Source organism: Bos indicus, chromosome 19, assembly GCF_029378745.1.
Source record: "Bos indicus isolate NIAB-ARS_2022 breed Sahiwal x Tharparkar chromosome 19, NIAB-ARS_B.indTharparkar_mat_pri_1.0, whole genome shotgun sequence".
Classification (NCBI taxonomy): domain Eukaryota; kingdom Metazoa; phylum Chordata; class Mammalia; order Artiodactyla; family Bovidae; genus Bos; species Bos indicus.
Window position 1 is genome coordinate 31,923,977 of NC_091778.1, and position 19,256 is coordinate 31,943,232.

Sequence of the window (19,256 nt, forward strand, 5' to 3'; positions counted from 1 at the left end):
GGTTCCATCCAGTGATGGAGATTATTGGGGCAGAAGTGAATAGAACAGGTCCCTGCCCCTGGCAGGCTCTTCTTAGTGCAGTGAAGCTGCTGTGTCCCGGGCACCTTTGCTCCCACTGTTCTGTCAGGAGAGAGAACCAGCATGAGGGCTGCTGTTGGAGACCACGGCTCAGAGGTCCTACAGTGGCCAGTCCTGCCGTGGCGTCAGGCAGAGCCGTCTGTGCGGGCTTAGACCTCAGAGGATGTCTCGAGGAAAGGGAGGGTGGGAGCTGGGATGGTGGCGCGGAGGCCAGCTCTAAGTTGACGGCTCTTGTTTTTGTACAGTTGGTACCTGTGTTTTAGGGTAAGTTTTCAGTTGTTGACATCTGTTAACGCTTTTACCCAAGACTGGTCCTGTGATCTGCGTAACTTAAAATTTATAAGTGCAGTTTGGTAATGTTTGCAGAGAATCAGTCTTTCAGTTTGCTCTGGAACATAGCCATTAACTGTATGTTAAAAGTAGCCACTCATTTCTTTGCAAATGAAGGGCTTGAAATCACCAAAGCAGCACTTTCTTACTTATTAGGGTATACTCTAGTGCCAGAATCTCCAGTTTGATTCTGAAGGTGTTTCAAATGATCAGAAAAACTATAATTTAATTCATTAAAAATAATTATATAGCAGACAGTAGTTGGAGGAGGGAATGGAGTACAGAGAACACAAGTACATTTTGTTAAAAGTCCACTAAGTGTGAATGCTGCTTCAATATTCAATTCTCCATCACAGATCAGAAAGACTTATTGTAAGATGGTTCTGATGACTAATGGAAGCTCTGAAGGATTAATTTTTCCCCATTGTTTGACTTACACATAGTTTTTGTTTTTTTTATATTGCTATATCACCATTCCAGTAGTTTATTACAATTGCCTGTTAAAAGTTAGTGAAGTTTTATTGGTGATGTGTGTGTAGGTTTATAATACACACACATACACACGTGTGAGATTGCATATTTAATTTTGGAACCAGATTTTTATAGAAATTCAATAAAAATCCACATTATACCTCATGATCTTTGATCAATTATAGTTTCTGCCTTCATTTGGTTTTTTAAATATATATAAGAATATATATTATCTTATTTATCTTAAGATAAATAAAGTTATTATTTGAGACAACAGTGTTAATATTTCTTTTTAACACTGTTGGATTATTGAATTTTTCTAAAGTCTGAATGTAAGACTACATCAGGGGAAAATACTTTTTTCCGATGTAGAGCTCCTACATTTAGAAGGTTGATTAGTTCATCATTTATCGTTTGGAGATAATGATTTTGTACTTGTAGATATGTTTATGTGATTTATGAGCAAGTTTGATATCTCAGTGACTGTAATGAGCTAACTTGTAAACATACTTCTTTAAAATATAATTTGCCTTGCTTTATAAAACCAGTTTTTCTTTGGATGGGAGGGAGCAGGAGATTTGCTCGAAACAAAGCTTTTGAGATATGGTTTTGTGAGTGTTAAATTTACCTCCATGAGTCTGCATCTTGATTTTTTATTTCTATGAGAATTTTAAGACCCCAGGGCATAGGGATTTTCCTCATAAAACACCTAATGGAATCCTGTGCCAATCAAAGCGAGAGCAGTTGGGAATCTGGCAGATAATCTCACACAGGAGCGCTCTAGCTCTTTCCCCACCACGCGCTGCAGTGTGTTCTCAGCCACGTCTGGAGAATTCTTGGCGGCTGAAGACAACTCCCGGGAGCGCTGAGCGTCTGTACCTTTGCCTTTTGTACTTTCCGTAGCTCTGAAAAGATTCAGTGGCTTTAAAAAATTGTTTTCCCTGAAAATGTTTGCATAGCAACAAGGTGTTTATTTAGAAAACTTCATGTTCCAGAGCTGATTGTTATCCTTGAAGTCAGTAGTAGAAACTACATTACTATTGATTGCTTTGATTAACACTGCACAGCTAAGTATTTGGGGGGAAATGGCGATATCCTAATGACAGATTTTCCTTTCATTGTGAAACTATTCTTTTGAATAAGTACCCTGGATTGTTTTAAAATTGGTAATAATAAGAATGAGCCAATGAAGAGGAGAAAGGATGTTTTGTCTTCCTAGAAGTTTGAGGAAGTCGTTTGTAAGTTTACTGACTTGGTAAGTTCTGTGAAAGATGTTTCCCTCAGGAGGCTGTTTGACTCTGCCGGAGGTGGAGTGTAGAAAACAGGTGAGCAAGCAGTACAGGGAGGGTCAAGCCCTCCCGCATTTAGAACTAAGGGCTTAGAACACTTGGTGACTAAACTTCTAATATCCCACTTTATGTAGCAGAAGTCTATACTCACGACTAAAATTTTATTGCTTGAAATTTATTAAACTCAACCATTCTAAGAAACAGAATGACCACATTTGCTATGATTGGAGGTTAAGATGGGTTATTTAAATTTACATATATGCTGAAGTTAGTTGAAAAATGAGACTTTTGTAGATTTGCCACAAGTCCTTAGGACTAAACATCTATTCTATTCATCACTATCTTTGTGGACCCTGATAAACTGTCAAGAGAAAGCCCTTCTGCTTAGAAACTATTTTTATACTAATTGAAGCCCATGAATTGTAGTCTTGGCAGAGTCAACTTCTCATGTTCCCTGTAAACCAATTACCATTCCAAGGGGAATGTTACCTAATTATCTCTGGTCTTGGGAGTGATGGGAATATTAATTCTTCCTGAAAATGGTTTTGTTGCTAGAAGAAGAAAGGTTTCAAATACCTATTACACCTTAAAAATCATTTGGAGAAGCTTACTGTGTGTTTTTGAATGAGAAAAAAATGGGTGGTTCTCCCACACTGCAGGAAGTCACACTGCAGGAAGTCTCCCTTCATCTTCCAGTCCAGCTTTACTCTGAGCAATGAGAGGATATTCGACAAGACTTTGGTGAGAAGTTTCCAGAAAGTATTCCCAACTAATTCACCAATTAATCAAAGTGACTTTCAATTTAGTGTATAAATTAAGGGTGATGGTTTTTAAACCAGGTGCAGTAAATACTTGAATTCTTACTGCATAACTTTGAGTGCTTTGAAAATCCAGACCCAAGTGTCTAGATGAAAAGATATTCCAGAGGAAATTTGCAGGGGCCATGTTGGTGGTCATCTTTCATTAGGTAGAATTCAGTGAATATTATTCAGAAATGAAAATGAAGTGTATACATATTTACTCCTCTTTAGAGAACCTCTTAAAAAGGTTAAGTAAACAGAGGCACGGTGTAACATTTAATAAATATGTATATGCCAGTAGTGGTGAGAACCACCGCTGTCTTTAAAGATGGATTAAATCTTGAGCCTACTCTGAAGAAGCTTATGTTCTTTAAGAAATTGCACATGTAGAGGCAGACCACGTGGTAGAAGTAAATAACAACAATAGGTAACTCATTTAGTGCTTGCCAAACCCTGTTCTAAGCTTTTTATTTCTTACCTAATCTTCTCTATCACTTTAAAATTATTTACGTTATTAACGCTGTTTCTTCCAATAACCTTTTGAAGTAGGCACATAGATGAGACTGAAGCCCAAAAAAGTGAAGGGCATTTTCCAGTCATGCAGCTACAGAGTGGCCGATGTGTGACGCTGGCCTGGTCACAGGTTACGTGCTGTAAACCGTAGCATTTTATTGATTCTTGAAAGAAGCAGTGTGCACTCATAGGAATGATGCTTTAAACCAGATGGGTTTTGAGGGGTCTTCAGTTGAAAATGGTCGTGAGATCTGGACTTATATAACTTTTGATTTTTCTTTTTGTCCCCAGAGAGTTTCAAAATGTTATCTATAAAGTCTGACTAAACATTAAGTGGAGAGATTCCTTCTTGCAGCTCTGAATGAAGGGACAGAAGGGATCTACCACTAGGGAAGAAATGGTTAATGAAAACTCTAAATTCTGACCTAGACAGATGCAGAGAACGGAGTGCTTTGGGTGGGATTGTGAGGCGACTTGTTTGCAGAACAGCTGACAGAGATGAGTAGGTCAGGAGACTGGACCTCTTCCACCACAGTGGTGGTGCAGCCATGTGCTGCTTGAAGACAGACTTGTGCACAGGCTCTCGAAAACCAGTTGATGCTTTTAGCAAAAGATTTATGCTCCTCCTACATTCTTGTAATGAGAGGTGGGAGAAAGAACATTAATTGTTAAAAAACTTTTGATGATAGATGTTTTCCAACTTAGAATAGTATGATAAACCCCATGCACCTATTACATAGCATCACTGATTACAAACTTATGGCCAACTTTACCGTATTTGTTGTACTTCCTTCTGCTAAAACACTGTCAAGCAAGTTCTAATTATCGTTAGTTCATCCACAGATGTGTCAGTCACACATCTTCTAAGTGATAAGGGTTAGACAATGGCTTATCACACTGTTAAGTAAACAAAACAGTATTATCAGACAGTCGCTCAGTGTTCAGATTTCCTCAAATGTCCTACAGGTGCCTTATTCACAGTTGATTTGTTCCAAATTGAGCTCTCAACAAGGTCCACACTGCATTTGGTTGATATGTCTCTTAAATTTCCTTCAAGCAGCTCCATCTTCTCTTCTTTTTTCTCACCACTTATTCATTGAAAAACTTGGGTCGTGTGTTTTGTAGCATTTTGTACACTTTGGATTTGACTGATTACATCCCTTTAGTAATTAGTGTCTCACATGTTCCTCCTTGCCTGCATTTCCTGTTACTTGATAGTTAGCTACAGAAGCTTTGATCCTGTAGAGCTTCAGGTTTGGGACAGGAACACTTGATAGGTGGTGCTGTGTGCTTTTTGTTGCATCACACCAGGAGGCACGTGATTTCTGGTTGCAGCTCTCCTTAGGACTGATTGGCGGGTTTCGGTGCTGGCAGTGTGATCGTGTGGAATAAACTTCCCCATCAGCCTTTCAGCTGATGCTTCTGGCCGCCGTCAGTGGTTTTCATCTAGACTAATTCTTTCATTTGGGACTGGTTAACTTGCATTTCTAAACATTTGTGGTTTTCTGCAAATAGTTGCTGTCTTCAACCAACAAACAGTTTGTGTTTGGGGCATATTGTCGAATGCATGTTACTGCAGTGATCATGTATGACTTAACTGCACCAGTGCTGCTGGCTGTGAGGTGCATGTGTATATATGCACACGCACGTACACAAGCCCTAATTGCACTTGTCTATACTCCAAGAGAATTAGACCTGGACATCTGTCTCTTCTTCTTACCCTGGAACATGAGTTAATCTGTTTCCTAACCGGGGTTCTTTTCAACTTATTTTTAAAGATCTCTCAATCTCTATAGGTAATAAAAAGCCATGTCAAATAATAATTCTTGTCTTTTTTTTTTTTGGTGAAGTTGAGGAACCAGTGGGCATGTGAGACCAGTTCTGCCAAATTAAGATCAGTCCCAAACCGATGCCAGCTTTGCTCATTAATTGATATTCAGCACTTAAGAGTGCTCAGCTCCTCCAGGCATTCCCTTCCCAGGACTTGGGAACCAGGATTAGTCATCCAAAGTCAGTTTGGTGAGAATAGAAGGAAATAGGAGTTCTCATCCAAGATATTAAAAAAAAAAAAACCGCAAAAGACATCAACACCCTGTGTTCCAGTTGGCAGTCACCTTCTCAGTGACTGGTTTATGCTTGTTCAACACGTGTCGTTATTCACCTTTCATTAAAATGACAGTTTCTTAAGTGGCTTTTACCTGTCACTGTCCCTGTTCAGTCACCCATCTTGTAACTACAGGATGAATGTCTCCCTGTGGTGGTGGTCTGATACGGCTTTGACCTTGCACAGTGGTGAATAACAAACCCGAGAAACCTCCATCAGATGTCTAGGGTAATGCAGCGCTGAAATAGAAAAAGTTGGTTGAGTGTATAAAAGATGATCACAAATCTTGCAACTGAAGGCAGTTAAAAATGCCAGTTGTTTTTTTTTTAAGCCGGAGGATGGTGACTAATGCTTGTGTCATGAAGTTCTGTCAGTTAGGTGCACTTCTTTAGTTAAAGTTTGCTGGCTAATTTTTTTTAGAGAACCTACCTAACTTCTAGCTATGCTTCGTTTGATTAATGTGAACCAAAGAAGCAACAAATTAGATCTATCAGGAAGTACGGACAGAGCCCCCAATCGAGACGTCTGAGTGAAGCTATTTGTCCTAAGGGTGTTAAATCAAAATTTGAGCTTGGATTATTCATTTATTCAAGAAATATTTGAGTCCCTGTGATATGCAGGTGCTATTATAAAAAGTCACCGGAGTGCTAAATCTAATTTCCAGTGGTCAGAAGTCATCCATATGAGTATGTAGGTTCTGAGCGTGAAAATGCTTTTGTTCAGATGTTGACCATGTCCCCGAAGAAGCAAGGGGTTGTTATATAATAAATGAGGTATGCTCTTGAGGACTAGTTTAACATTATATGTTGTAGGCCTTTTGGCCCCTCCTCTAACTATGGATGATATTTTAGAATTGGAGAAACTATCCTTGAAATATAGCGTCGCTTCTGCTTTAGGTGGCACAAGCTGAAGGCTTGCTCACAGGTTTGGGTAGCATAAAAATATCAATTTATAAATACTGGTGAAAATAAGGAAAGATTTACTTCTTGACGTTAACTTCTTTTGCCTTTAGTAAATCTTAATATTCCTCACTTTTCACTGTTTCGCATTTTGACACTGAGGTATTTTCTGACCCTACACAGTCTTCCAGCATCAACTGTGCAACTCAGTTCTGACACTGTCTGCCTGGGTTTAGCATCACATCTCACAGGTGAAAGGGTTCAGCCCCATAAAGTGGCCCTGACTTCAGATCCAGCTGCAAATGGGGTGCCCAGGCTGCACACATTTCTCCCTGGCTGACTGCATGTCACAGGGTTCCCTTAGCACCTCCCCGCCCCCCCCTCCCCCGCCAGGGTTCACTTGTTTGCTAGAACAGCTCACAGAACTCAGAAGAACACTTCACTTATGTTCACCAATTTATTATAAACGTGTGTAAGTCAGGAAGAGCCAAATAGCAGAGGCTAGGGCAAGGGATGGAGAGAGAGAAGGGTATAGCTTCCCTGCCTTCTCTGGGTGCATCATCCTTCTATCTCTTCTGTCTGTTTGCCAACCAGGAAGCTCAGAGCTAATTTTAGGGAGTTTTTATGAAACTTTCATTGCAAAGGTATGACTGATTAAATCGTTGACCTTTGGGAATTGAACTCAGTCTCCACACCCTCTCCCTTCTTTGGTGGTTGGTGGGTGGGGCTGAAAGTTACCACCCTCTGATCACTTGACTGGTTTTTCTGGCCACCAGCGCCCCCCATCCTGAAGTTCTGTATGCCCTCCCCACCCTCCACCTAATTAGCATAAACCCTGATGTAGTGGAAGAAGGCTTGTCATGAATAATAAAAGATGTTTATTACTTAGGAAATTCCAAGGGTTGTAGGAGCTCTGTCCTAGGAGCCTCAGACAAATATCACGTGCATTTTTTTTTTTTTTTTTAGTTATTGATACATCACAGATAGTGTCTGTAGCAAAACCTCATGCATACAGCAGACACATAGCTTTGAATCAGTACAGTTTCTAGACAGGCTAATCTGGAGTTAACCTGGAAGGAAGAGTGGGTACCTACCCACTGTCTCTTTGGCCATTGGATAGTTGATTTTCTGTTGTGAAAAGGATCAAGATGTCCTGTCTGAGGACTGAGTGGTACCTCCAGTGTGATGCTAAATTGTCTGTAAAAGAAACAGCTTCCTTTATCCTAATCTACTTGCTAATTTAGAGGATTAGTTGAGAAAAGTTAATTATTTATGACTGTGTGGGAATCCTTATTGGTATTTTAGGCTGATAAGGAGAGAAATTAGATGAAGAAATTAACAAAATGACAAAAATCTGGCTTTGTTGCATGAGAGTCTCTTGAACTGCAAGGAAATCAAACCAGTCAATCCTAAAGGAAATCAGTCCCGAATATTCATCGGAAGGACTGATACTGAAGCTCCAATACTTTGGCCACCTGATGCAAAGAAATGACTCATTTCTTTGCATCAAAATGATGCTGGAAAAGATTGAAGACAGGAGGAGAAGGGGATGACAGCATGAGATGATTGGATGGTATCACCAACTTGATGGACATGAGTTTGAACAAGCTCTGGGAGTTGGTGATGGACAGGGAAGCCTCGCAAAGAGGCAGACACAACTGAGCAACTGAACTGAACTGATAATGGTATTATTCTAAGTAAACTCTGTAAGGAGAAGTCAGATCTGGTTTTTTTAGGAGCTGCCCAGTCGAGTTCCTGCTGTTGGCTGAAATGGTCACCTCCTTAGCCCTGTGTCCTGGAACCACTCACTGGAGCTCTAGGTCAGTGGCACTTGCTTTGCCTTCATTGTGTCATGCACATGTTCTTTTCTTAGCACTGTGGTGCATATAAAAAAAGGTGTGAAGCACTGATTGGAAAAATACTGACTATATTATTAGAATATATGGTGAATGTGCTTGTTTCATTTATAGGTGGTGGGAAGTTAAAATGGTGATGGTAGGATGTTGTGGGTTTGCCACACAAGAAAAATAAATGTGATATAAGACCAGAGGGCACTTTGTTACCTGTTAGAGCTCAAGCATACCGTTGTGAGAACACCTGCACCTCTGCCTCCACGGTAAGGCTGGTGGAAGCTTCTGCGTGGCCTCAAGGTGTTGGAAACTGAAACAAGCCCTGTGACTCTTTTTGGCACAGTTTTCCTAAGTTTGCATATTATGTGACTTGTCCCACTAGAAGGAGGGCCACTGTGGATGGTTTTCCAGAAATCCTAACAGATTGGCGCATGCTGAGACAGTAACTTCAGACTTTGGGAAGCCTGAGGGGTCTAATGGGGAGGCCTGCCCATCTCAGGAGAAGGGAGCTGTCTAACCATCAGCGTAGAAAGTTTTGTTGGAGTTGATCAACACGGCGTTTATGTCTCACTTGTCTCCATGGGGCCCCTGTTGGTATGTTCACACGTTTGAGGCTTGAGAGCAAAATGCCCTGTGGATTTGGCTGAGTTTGGGGGGTTACGTGGATTTCAAGTGTTCTGCTGCCTGGACAAGGTGCTGGGAGCCGTTACTGACTGGTGTGCCGTGAATGTTCCCCTCCCTGACCAGGGTTCTCAGCGTGTGTGGCCACCGAGCTTCTGTGTGGAGGGAAGTAGGGTAGGTGTGTCGTGGGCTAGGCCTTTTGTACGGGGACCGTGAAGGACGAAGGTATAACGGAGATGCTCAGTAAGCTGGAGACATGTGAGGGACTCAGAATTCTCAGCGCCTCTGTCTGCCTCTCCCTCCGCGCTGGGACAGAGGTATGCTGACGGCCATGGCTGCCACCACTCTGCATCCATTTGGAACCTTCGCAGCTGGAATTCCCACTGTTAGGGTCCCATGGTGGCTGTGCTTGCACTGCCATTGGAGCAGGGCATTGTGGAGGGAGGGAATTGCCTTGGATAGCGATTCCTGTTTTCTTGGAGATTAAAATATTGTTAATTTAGCTGATTCCCAATCATTGGACCACCAGGGAAGTCTGCATACTTATATTTTTAAGGCCTTTTTTTTTTTTTTTTTTTTTTTTAACGTGTTCTCTCGGCCTCAGCAAGGTTAGTTTTAGAGAATAGATCAGTCGCTTTTAGAAAGTTCTGGTGTCAGGAGCAAGGAAGTTATAATTAAAATAGAAAAGAAAAGAAAAAAAAAAACCCTTAGTGTAGAAAAACTGAAACAGAAAAGCAGAAAAAAATTTAAAAATCACTGATGATTTTAGCACTATGAATTAATTAACAGTGATGTTCTGGAGAGTGTGTATATAAATTATATACACATGTGCTTTAGTAAAATGATAGTTTATTAGACACATTACACACTGCCTGATTAAAAGGGGAAAAAAAAGCCCTTAAACTATTAACGTTAGTTCTAATGTTAGTAGTCTTTTGTGGTGTGTTTTCTTGGTGGTAGTGTGGTATTCCCAATGTGGGTGTGCCATATTTTTTATCACTCATCTAACACAAATATCTCTGCTTTGGATAACTTTCTTTGTTTAGTCTTTAACTTCCTAAAGGACGGACACTTAGGGATGGAGTTATTGGCTTAGCCATCAGGACACTTTGAGGTGTTCTGTAGGTATCACCCTCTAGAAACTGGGCCAGTTAACATTCATTCACAGCAGCGCATCGTTTGTTCTTTTGTTTGTCCGTGTTCGTCTGCTGACTGAAGAAGTGTTGAGGATTTATGTGTCTGGTGTAATTCTTGGGCCACTGAGGCACATGAGAAGTAGTTTCTGCACTGCTGGAGCTGAGGTGGGTAATGGACACCACCTGACTACACACAGCTGTGAAGGTGCAGCTGTGGTAAAGTCCCTTGGGGACCGCTGCCTATCATACCTTCATGAACTTTGATATTAGGGCTGTCTATTTATGTGTGGTATTTAAGGCAAAAATTGAATTTTATTTTTTAAATAAAAAAAATTGAATTTTATTTTTGGATGACTAGAAGAATTTGAAATTTTTTTTCATGTTAATGGCTTATTTCTATTCTATTTGTATTCTTTCTTTTGTTAATTACCCATTCATGCCGTTTGTGTATTTTCTAATGGGGATATTTGCTGTCATTGATTGGTAAGGCCCTTATACCCTCTCCTGGTGTGTCATTGCAGAAGGTAGTGGCTTCAACTGAGGCGCTGCAGTTCAGACAGAGGGCTTCCCTCTTTGCCTCTCAGTGACTCTGGGGTCCTCACAGCAGAACTTGGGTATGTGGAGGTCCAAAGCCAAGATTCTGTCTGCATGGTGGTGTGGACAGGCTTCTCAGGTCCTGCAAATTTTAGTAGAGCCTGGACATTTATGCTGTACTGGTGATCCTGGGAGGGTCTTCCTGAACTGGCTGGCTTCCTGGGTATTTTTGAGGAGTTTGGACTAATCAGGATTTGGCCAGTTTAGTTGGAGGAGTTGCATTTGTTTGCTGGTTATTGACATCCCGTCTGTGTTAGTCCTTATCACAGCAGTTCCGACACGTAAGGGACAGTTTGTAATCTTGGTTTTACAGATGTGTGGATTACTAGACCACAGAAATATCCCTCTTTTTATCTTCATCAGTATTTCATTGATGCTCACTTAATATCTAGCAAAAGTACTTTTCTTCCCTATCCCTCCCACCACAGTCCCTTTTAATTTTGGCAGGATACCAAAGGCAGTAGTCTTTGTGGGTGGGTCAGTGCTTTGTCCTTTTGTCCCCTCGCCTGGCAGACTGGCTTGCATATAAGTGTGACATTTCTGCACCTCTGGCTACATAACTTCTTTCATTGGACTTCCCTCAAATCCATCTTACACACACAAGTGTTAAAATGTGATGAAGGGGCTGTTGGTTTCTTAAACTCAGCACAGTCCAGTTTCCAGAATACTTACGTAAATGGGTGAGTGACAGTGTTTTGTTTTATTGATGAGAGCTCAGAGTTCTAAGTGAGATCTTATTAATTTTTGGATGTTGCTTACCCTTATGTACCAAATTCTGGAAGAGGAGGAAGCAATGTAATGTTAGCTGATAGTGGCTCGTTTAATGATTGGAATGCCTGGGACTGTGAGCCTAGAATGGACAAAGTTGCCCATTTCTCCTGATTCCAAGTCAATGTCCTTCCTCTCTTACTCTTTTGAGTTCATGATATAAGAGAGAGCACTTGTCACGGTAGTAATGGAGGCAGAAAAGGGCATGAAAGTAAACTCTGCCACTTTATTTCCTCATTTCTGAAGTTGTTTGAGGTTGCATAGTTGCAATTGTCTTCCTCTTTTCCGGTGATTACAGATAACTTGAAAAATTACTCTGGATATTCTGTTTTGCAAATGACGTTACTCGGAGCCAAGGGAGAAATGAGAATTTAAGGCAGTTCTTTTCCCCCACCCTTGGTGGGGTGCTCTGAACACTTGTAGATCAGTCGCTAGTATTCCTGGAGGTATGATAGGAGTGCTCTGTTGTAGTTAAGGTTCCCACCTACTCTTGGCCATGGTTCTGGGGAGTCCCCTGTGGTGGCAGGGTGCTTCCTCCAGAGAGACTGATCTGATCACCTTTCCATCATTTCTGCCAGCTCCTCTGGCATGTGAATAGTGGCTTAAAACAGCAACTGTTTAATTCTTCATGATTATGTTTGTTATTCACACGTCTGTGTTCAGCTCGTTGGTCTGCTGGGGCTGCTTCAGCTTAGCTGGACTGGCCGGGCCTTCAGGCCTCCCGCTCCATGTGCTCCTTCATCGTCCAGGAAGCTTGACTGACCTGCTTTCCATTTAGACTCAGGAACTCTGCAGGAGGGTGAGAGTGGAACCGGCAAGGGCACATCCCAGGCCTGCCTGGAGTCAGGAGGGGGACACAGATTCCACCTGCGATGGCAGGAGCAGCCGAGTCACGTTGCAGAGAGGCATGGACACGGAGCTGTGGTTCATTGGTGGCTATTTCTGTAACAGTCTACTGCAGAAACCACAGATCTGAAAGCTGAAAGATGTCTTCCTTTCAGCCTCAATATTCAGAGTTGTTCTGTGGTCGGAATTAGAGCAAAAGATACTCCTGGGCCGTAGTGAGTATGGATATGCTTGGACAGGTCCTCTTGCTTCAGAATCGCTGTTCTGATTATTCTTGAAGATCCCATGCTTGGGAATGCTCCTCCCATGAGAACTGTGAGGAAGAAATTGTAGAGTGATGATACCGGAAAGGTTGTATAAATGTCACTGGCATCCTCTTAAGGCAGAACTTTGAAACCAGAATTTCAAGGGTGATGCAGAAAGGTTGACCCCTCTGTCCTTGGAGTGGCTGAGTAGGGCTTGAGGCTGCTGAACCACCTCGGCCAGCTTCGGGGCCAGCTGTGGTTCTCATTTTCTCCCTGCATTAAACAGATGTCCTCATTGTCATATAAATTGTGGCATGAAAAAAGTCAGACAGCCTTGCCCTAAAGGACACAGCAGCGCTCTGGGAATATGACTGGATGAAGACACATACTGTTTTCCTTATCAGTCAGGGTTTCTGGGTGCAAACAGTAGAAACTGATTCCAGCTGATTTAACCCACGCTTTTTGTTGTCTGGGTCTGTCCCTGTCAGATTTATTCCAAGATCAGTAAACATGTGAACCTATTTTCTATATCAGGCACTGAACTTGGGTTTCAGGTATACAAAGACAGTCTTCTCTATGGGAAACTCCTTCCATATAAATAAGGCGTTTGACCTGCCTTGTTTCTATCGTACTGCAGATAAAGGGGGAGGGTCTGTTTATTTCTGTTGATTGGTTAGGAATTTATTATTTGGTGACAGTCTTACCAAAGGGAGGATTATAATCACAAATTTGTAGTCTTTCTTGATAGTGACTTTAAATTACTTGTAAAGCTATTTTAATCCCTGTTAGCTTCTAAAAATCTCCACTAGCCATCTATAGTATCCTTATACTCTTTTCTGCCTGTTGCAGGCAATAGAAAAAAAAAAAAATCCATATTGATCCAATATCCTGTTTGTTTGTAGTTTTGTCAAAATATCTGAATACATGGTGACAGGTTGCCTTTAGGGTTTAGTTTTTTGGGGCCCTTGAGAAAGAGAGGTAAAGACAAAAAAGATCAGAACTAAGAAAGGTTCTTACTTAGAGAATGAATATAGAGGAAGAGATGCTTAAACAAGCAAACAAAAAGGGTCATGCCTACATTCAGAAATAGCCCTTAAGGTATTATAGAAGCTGCCTCTTTCTACCTTACCGTCCACCTCACCTTTGATGGCCTTTCTGGGGTGTTCATTGTCCTCTTAAATGTGGGGTGCACTGCTGAGAATGGGTCATGTAACTCAATCTCAGACTCTGAGTCATTGCTGGTTATAGATACTTTGAACTTTTATAGAACTCTTTAGTGTATTTTGTTGGTGAAAGATCAAAATATATACTTGGACTGTTTTTAAGGTAGCTGCAGATGTTTCTGAAGTCGAGTGTGTTTAAATCTCATTTATGTAAGTTAAGTCACATTCTGTTCCTTGTGTGCATGTTCATTTATATAGTAAATGTCCTTTAAGGACCCTAATTTATTTTTGTTTAATGTGAATGCAGTGTGAAAAGGAATCTTTGTGTGTGTATGGTTGTGTGTGTATTATATAAAAATACTTATTTTCAAAAGAGCAGTTTGAGTAAGTTTTAATTATAGTCACATGTTTTATTTGCCTACAAAGGTTAGCTACTGTCCTGTCAAGTTGGGCTTTTGCAGAGATGGCCAGTTTGAGTGTCTGTCTTTGGACAGTTTTCACAGTGATTCTGTGTTCTGTTATTGTCCTTAGCATTTAATCTTTTATCACTTTTTCACCCTGCAGAGAATATGGGTGATGTACCAGTCAGTTTCAAACACACACATGACAGGTGGTGTTCAGCCTTTGATTTGGGGAGCTTGTAAGCATTGAGCTAATTCAAATTTATGATCACACAGGTTCTTAATTTGCCATATAAGGTGTCATTCATAGAGCCAGTATTTTGGGGGCCACCTTTTCTGCCCACTACCATCTGCCTCTGGTCCCTATGTAATTACATCTGTCCCACATGCAAAATACATTCGGCCTCCTCAACATTTCCCAGAAGTCTTGGCTCATTACCAAATCAGCTCAAGTCCAGACCTTGTTTAGACATCAGCTAAATCAGCTCACCAGTCCCAAATCTCGTCATTGGAAGCATCTCAGTCAGGTATGGGTGAGGCTCTGGAGTATGATCCATCATGACACCAGCTTCTTCTCCATCTGTGAACCTGGTAACTAGACGATGAATTATCTGCTTCCAAAAAATGTACAGTGGTAGGTTAGGCAGTGGATAACCATTAGGGAGATTTTCATTCAAAAAGGGAGAAAACTGAAGGCAGAAAGGAGTGAACAGGCAGTCACAAATAATTTCAGAATCTAGCAGGGCCTGCGAATGGTCCTCCACCTTTAAACCTTCCTTAAAGACAGTTTGCAGGACATGAAAGAACTTACTCATTTAAAGCTGCTGCTTGTTTGCTGCTGAACCTCTTCCCAAAGGTTTTTCTTCTACCAGTACTATATTTTGCTAGTGATTCTTTTACCTAGTCATCTGATCACCATATTATCATTAAAAGGATAAATATATGTGTACAAAAATAAAACCTCTAAACTTTTCAGTTTCACGTGAACAAAAGTTTTAACTGTTTTTGGTGTCACTAAGTACCTTTCATAATTTTTTCTCAGTTTTGTGTAACTTTTCATACCCTTGCCATTTTTTGTATTTTTTCTTGATTTGTGGGATGTTATATGTAGTTATATATAGATAGTTTTTGATTTTATATGGCAAGAATTTTCCAAGTCTTTATTTAACTTTTTAAAGTTTTGTTTTTGCATATTTAATACCTTTTGCATGTATAGTTTGAATATCCCTTCTCTACTTGCGATCAAATTAAAAATTATTATTACCTTTTTTTAAAAAGGCACCCAATAGGACAACTTCTGTGGAAAATTCACATTGTACTCTGCTTATTTCTGACAGTGGGCTCCTTAGGAATCACTGTTATCCTGTATCAAGGCATGTCCCTGGGAGCCGCTCCTGGAGCCCCATAGGAGCCCCGTGCTCCTGCCCTGTGGTCCTGTCCTGCCAGCGTGGTGCTCTCAGCCTTCCAGTCTCCTCAAAGCCCTGGGCCGAGTGGGTTGAGCCCTCTGACCCCTCTTCTGAATCCACTGAGGCAGGAAGGGGTTTGGATGGGAGAGATGTTGTTGGAATAGGTAGATCTGTGTATGATACATTGTGAAAAATGAATGTTGTAAAATGTATCCTTAATGTGTACATGCAACCAAGATGTACTAAAAATGAGGAAAAACCCAACTCTGTTACAAAATTTCCATATAGTAAACCCCTACACTAATGATTTTGTAAGATTTATTGACATAGGAAAAAAATGCATCTATGACTAAAGCATGTTGCAAATCAGTACTGTGGCCTGACTTTGATTGTAGAGGGAAAAAGATATCTGTGTAGAAAATAGTCTGCAATAGACAACGGTTATTTTGGGATAATTGGACTTTTAAGTGTATATACAAGTTTTTAAAACCCTATATACTTATAGGTGTATATATAATATTACATATTTTTGTTTATCTTTTCTGAATTTTCTGGCTTTTCTGTAAAGGACTTTTTAAAAAGAAATATAACATAAAACATTGATAATTTCTCTCTTCCCAAGCCAAATAAATTGCCCCAGAGAAATGATGGTTTGGCTTGCCCGTGTTATTAACTTGAAATTGACTGTTCCATGATGTTTTTAGCATCATGGTTGTGAAATGCTTTATATTCTTCACTCAGTTGTTCATATTGCATTTGAGGGGAAATGATTTTTATTAAACTAAAGAATTAAACCATAACACTGGAAAGGTACTGATATTTTAGTATTTTTCAATATATCTGCCGAGGAGAATGATTTTTATAGTGGTATTTTTACATGCAAAAGCCTTAGCACCTCTGAACAATATAAACTGAAAGCACTGAGTGCTGTTTTCTGTTCTTTTGGAGACAGTGAGTGATTTGTGGTTAGTAACAACGTTGGATCATTTTTATTTACTTTTTCTTAATTCTGAGAAATTCTTGGCCACCTCTCAAAATATTACATTAACTATATGTTAAAGCAGAATTTCCTTCGTCTTGGTGTGAATTTCTTATGCCCTCAGAATCCTACCTGTTTTATAGTACTTGAAACTTTTACTTTTTATTTGTTATTTCTTAGGTAAACGCAAAGCACTGAAGTTGAATTTTGCAAATCCACCTTTCAAATCTACAGCAAGGTTTACTCTGAATCCCAATCCTGCAGGAGTTCAAAACCCACACATGTGAGTATTCCTGGTAATCAAATAAAAGGCTCAACTCAAGCAAAGGTTTTAAAGTTATTGTTATTTTATCAATTTTTGCAAGTCAAGGGGTTGTTGTTTCTCCTATTTTATGGGCCATTTGAAATATTGCTATTTGGACTTAGAAAAGCTGTTGATCCTATAGTCTGAAGTAGGCAAACACAATTTTCCTTTCTAAAGTTTTACTTGAAGAAAAGAGCTGAAGATTCAGATACTTTTATACTGTTTTAATTTCTCTCACTGAACACTGAGAGTATTGTTAATACCCCTCCTTCTGGATTTCCAGTTGAGTTGTGAGTAGTATTCAGAAGGGTGGAGATGTGCACAAATCACCCCCACTCACAGGTGACAAAGCTGACTCCCATTCTGAACATACCTAGTGCCCGTCGGATTTCCGTGTCATAGTAAGTGGAAAGAGTATGTGCATGTCAATGTGCAGGTGTTAGTGATTCTTTAAAAACTGAAAAATAGAAATGACATTATCTTAATAGCACTTCACTGAAAAGTATTAAAAATATATTGGTTAATGTAAAACATTCTTATTACAATAATATTTTACAGAAACCTTTGAATCGAAGTGAAGTGATGTGTTAAATAATAGTGGCTTCTCCTCAAACCTGGCAGGAACATGAAGGGTCAGAGCCAGCAGATTTACATTTCTACTCATGTCCAGAAAGAAAAAAATTTCACCCATTTCTAGTATTGAGAACTATAAAGCAAGTGGTGGAGGACACAGTTAAAAAAGCTGTCAGATCCATTAGTTTATAGCTTTGTAATAATTCCTCAACACTTTGCATTCAGACTTTATTAGACTACAGATACGTTTATTCTTTCCAAAGAGGCGCGTTTATTGCTGTTTTCTTTTGAAATTGGGCATGCACAGTCACATTGGTAGAAGAGTGTCTTGCAGTAGGGATGCTGAAATATTTTTAAAGCATCAGTGTCTAGAAGGAAGGAATATATGTATGTGTATGCTCTTAGGCTTACACCTGTTACCTTAAGGGAAATGAAAGGTATTTTAAATGAAAACTGAGTAGCAGTTTATTTGGCTGGGCGTGGTGTCTGTCAGCTTTATTAGACTACTTCATTAGACTGTTGTTCCCAATGAGGTTTCTTGTCAGAGCTCAACCTTTTTACCTTCTCCGAAACATATTGAGGAAGGAAATTCTTAGTATTGCCTAATTAGTCCAAGCTCCAGCAGCAAGGAAACACTCAAAAGAACCTCCTTCCTCTTTTCCTAGAATTTCTAGTGAAAGCTAGTACAAAGCTAATTCCTGAACAAAGTCCATTTCTGTTACCTTGGTTGCTAATTGAACCTCATGTTTGACATCTGAGAAAGAAAAGATATGTAGTAATCGCCGAACTTGACAAATCTTTCTTTCATTTTTTTTTTTTTTAAAGCCCCCTTGGACAAAGAGAAAGACAACCTGATTTGCATTTAGAACTTAGAAAAACATTCCCATATCTGTACTCTCTTCTCTCACGACTTCTTCATGTCTAGGGGAATTCATGGACAATTTTTTTTTTTAAACAGTGAACAGTATGAAAGTAAACGTTCTTCCAAAATTTAAGTCAATCAGGTCCCTCCTTCCCCTCGGCCCTTTCTCTTTTTTAAACCTACTACTTCATAGTAGTCCTGTAACCAGCTAGGTTTCTTTCTTGTCTCTTCTCAGCAGGTGTTAAAAGTTAGAGAGGACACAGTAATAGACATTTTTACTTTGTGGTAGACTCTTTGGAACTTGATTCTGGTATGTACACGATTTAGACCCTGCCGTTGAGTTTTGTTATTGGCACTGGTCTGTACCTGGATTGGGAATAGGCAACTACCAAAATTGATACTCGTCAAAGACAGTTCTTCGCTGCTTAGTGGACTGGCATATCTCCTACCTCCCACCCACCTCCATGGGGCTCCTTCTGTGTCATCTCAGGGCTCATCACTGTTCAGGATAAGTTTGCAATTAGAAAATACAACTTGCAGTATGTAGGGGCTTTGAAAAAGATGTTTAGCTGCTCAGTCGTGTGTGACTCTTGGTGAGTCCATGGACGGTGGCCCACCAGGCTCCTCTGTTCCTGGGGTTTTCCAGGCAAGAATACTGGAGTAGGTTGCCATTTCCTCCTCCAGGGGATCTTCCCCACCTAGGGAAGATAGCACCTCTGTGCCAAAATGTTTCCTTCTCCTAAAATATCCTTGCATTCAGTGTTGTTTGTTTTTAACTTTAGTTGTAGATATAAATATAAACTTTAAAAATGAGCTTAGAGCACGATTAGATGAAACGTGAGCAGCTAATGAAGTTAAGCTTCGTCCCAGGCACGAGTTTCAGGCCCTTTTTGGCGTTGTGTGGGTGCAGGATTCTGTGGAAGATTGAAAAAAACAAGACAGTGGCCTTACTTTCTGAGAAATAGCGATTTAAATAAAATTTCAAGAAGACAGCGATTCGAGAAGTAAGGCATGGGGTAGTACA

General features: G+C 40.2%; 1 protein-coding gene across 2 annotated transcripts in view; it reads left to right on the forward strand.

The window, feature by feature from the left end:
* MAP2K4 (mitogen-activated protein kinase kinase 4) overlaps nt 1–19,256 on the forward strand; it is a 77,826-nt gene that overhangs the window by 12,869 nt on the left and 45,701 nt on the right. For both annotated transcript variants that reach the window (XM_070773118.1, XM_070773117.1), the window contains one exon: nt 16,674–16,776. In XM_070773118.1, the coding sequence (XP_070629219.1) occupies nt 16,674–16,776 (103 nt within the window). The remainder of the gene's footprint in view (nt 1–16,673; nt 16,777–19,256) is intronic.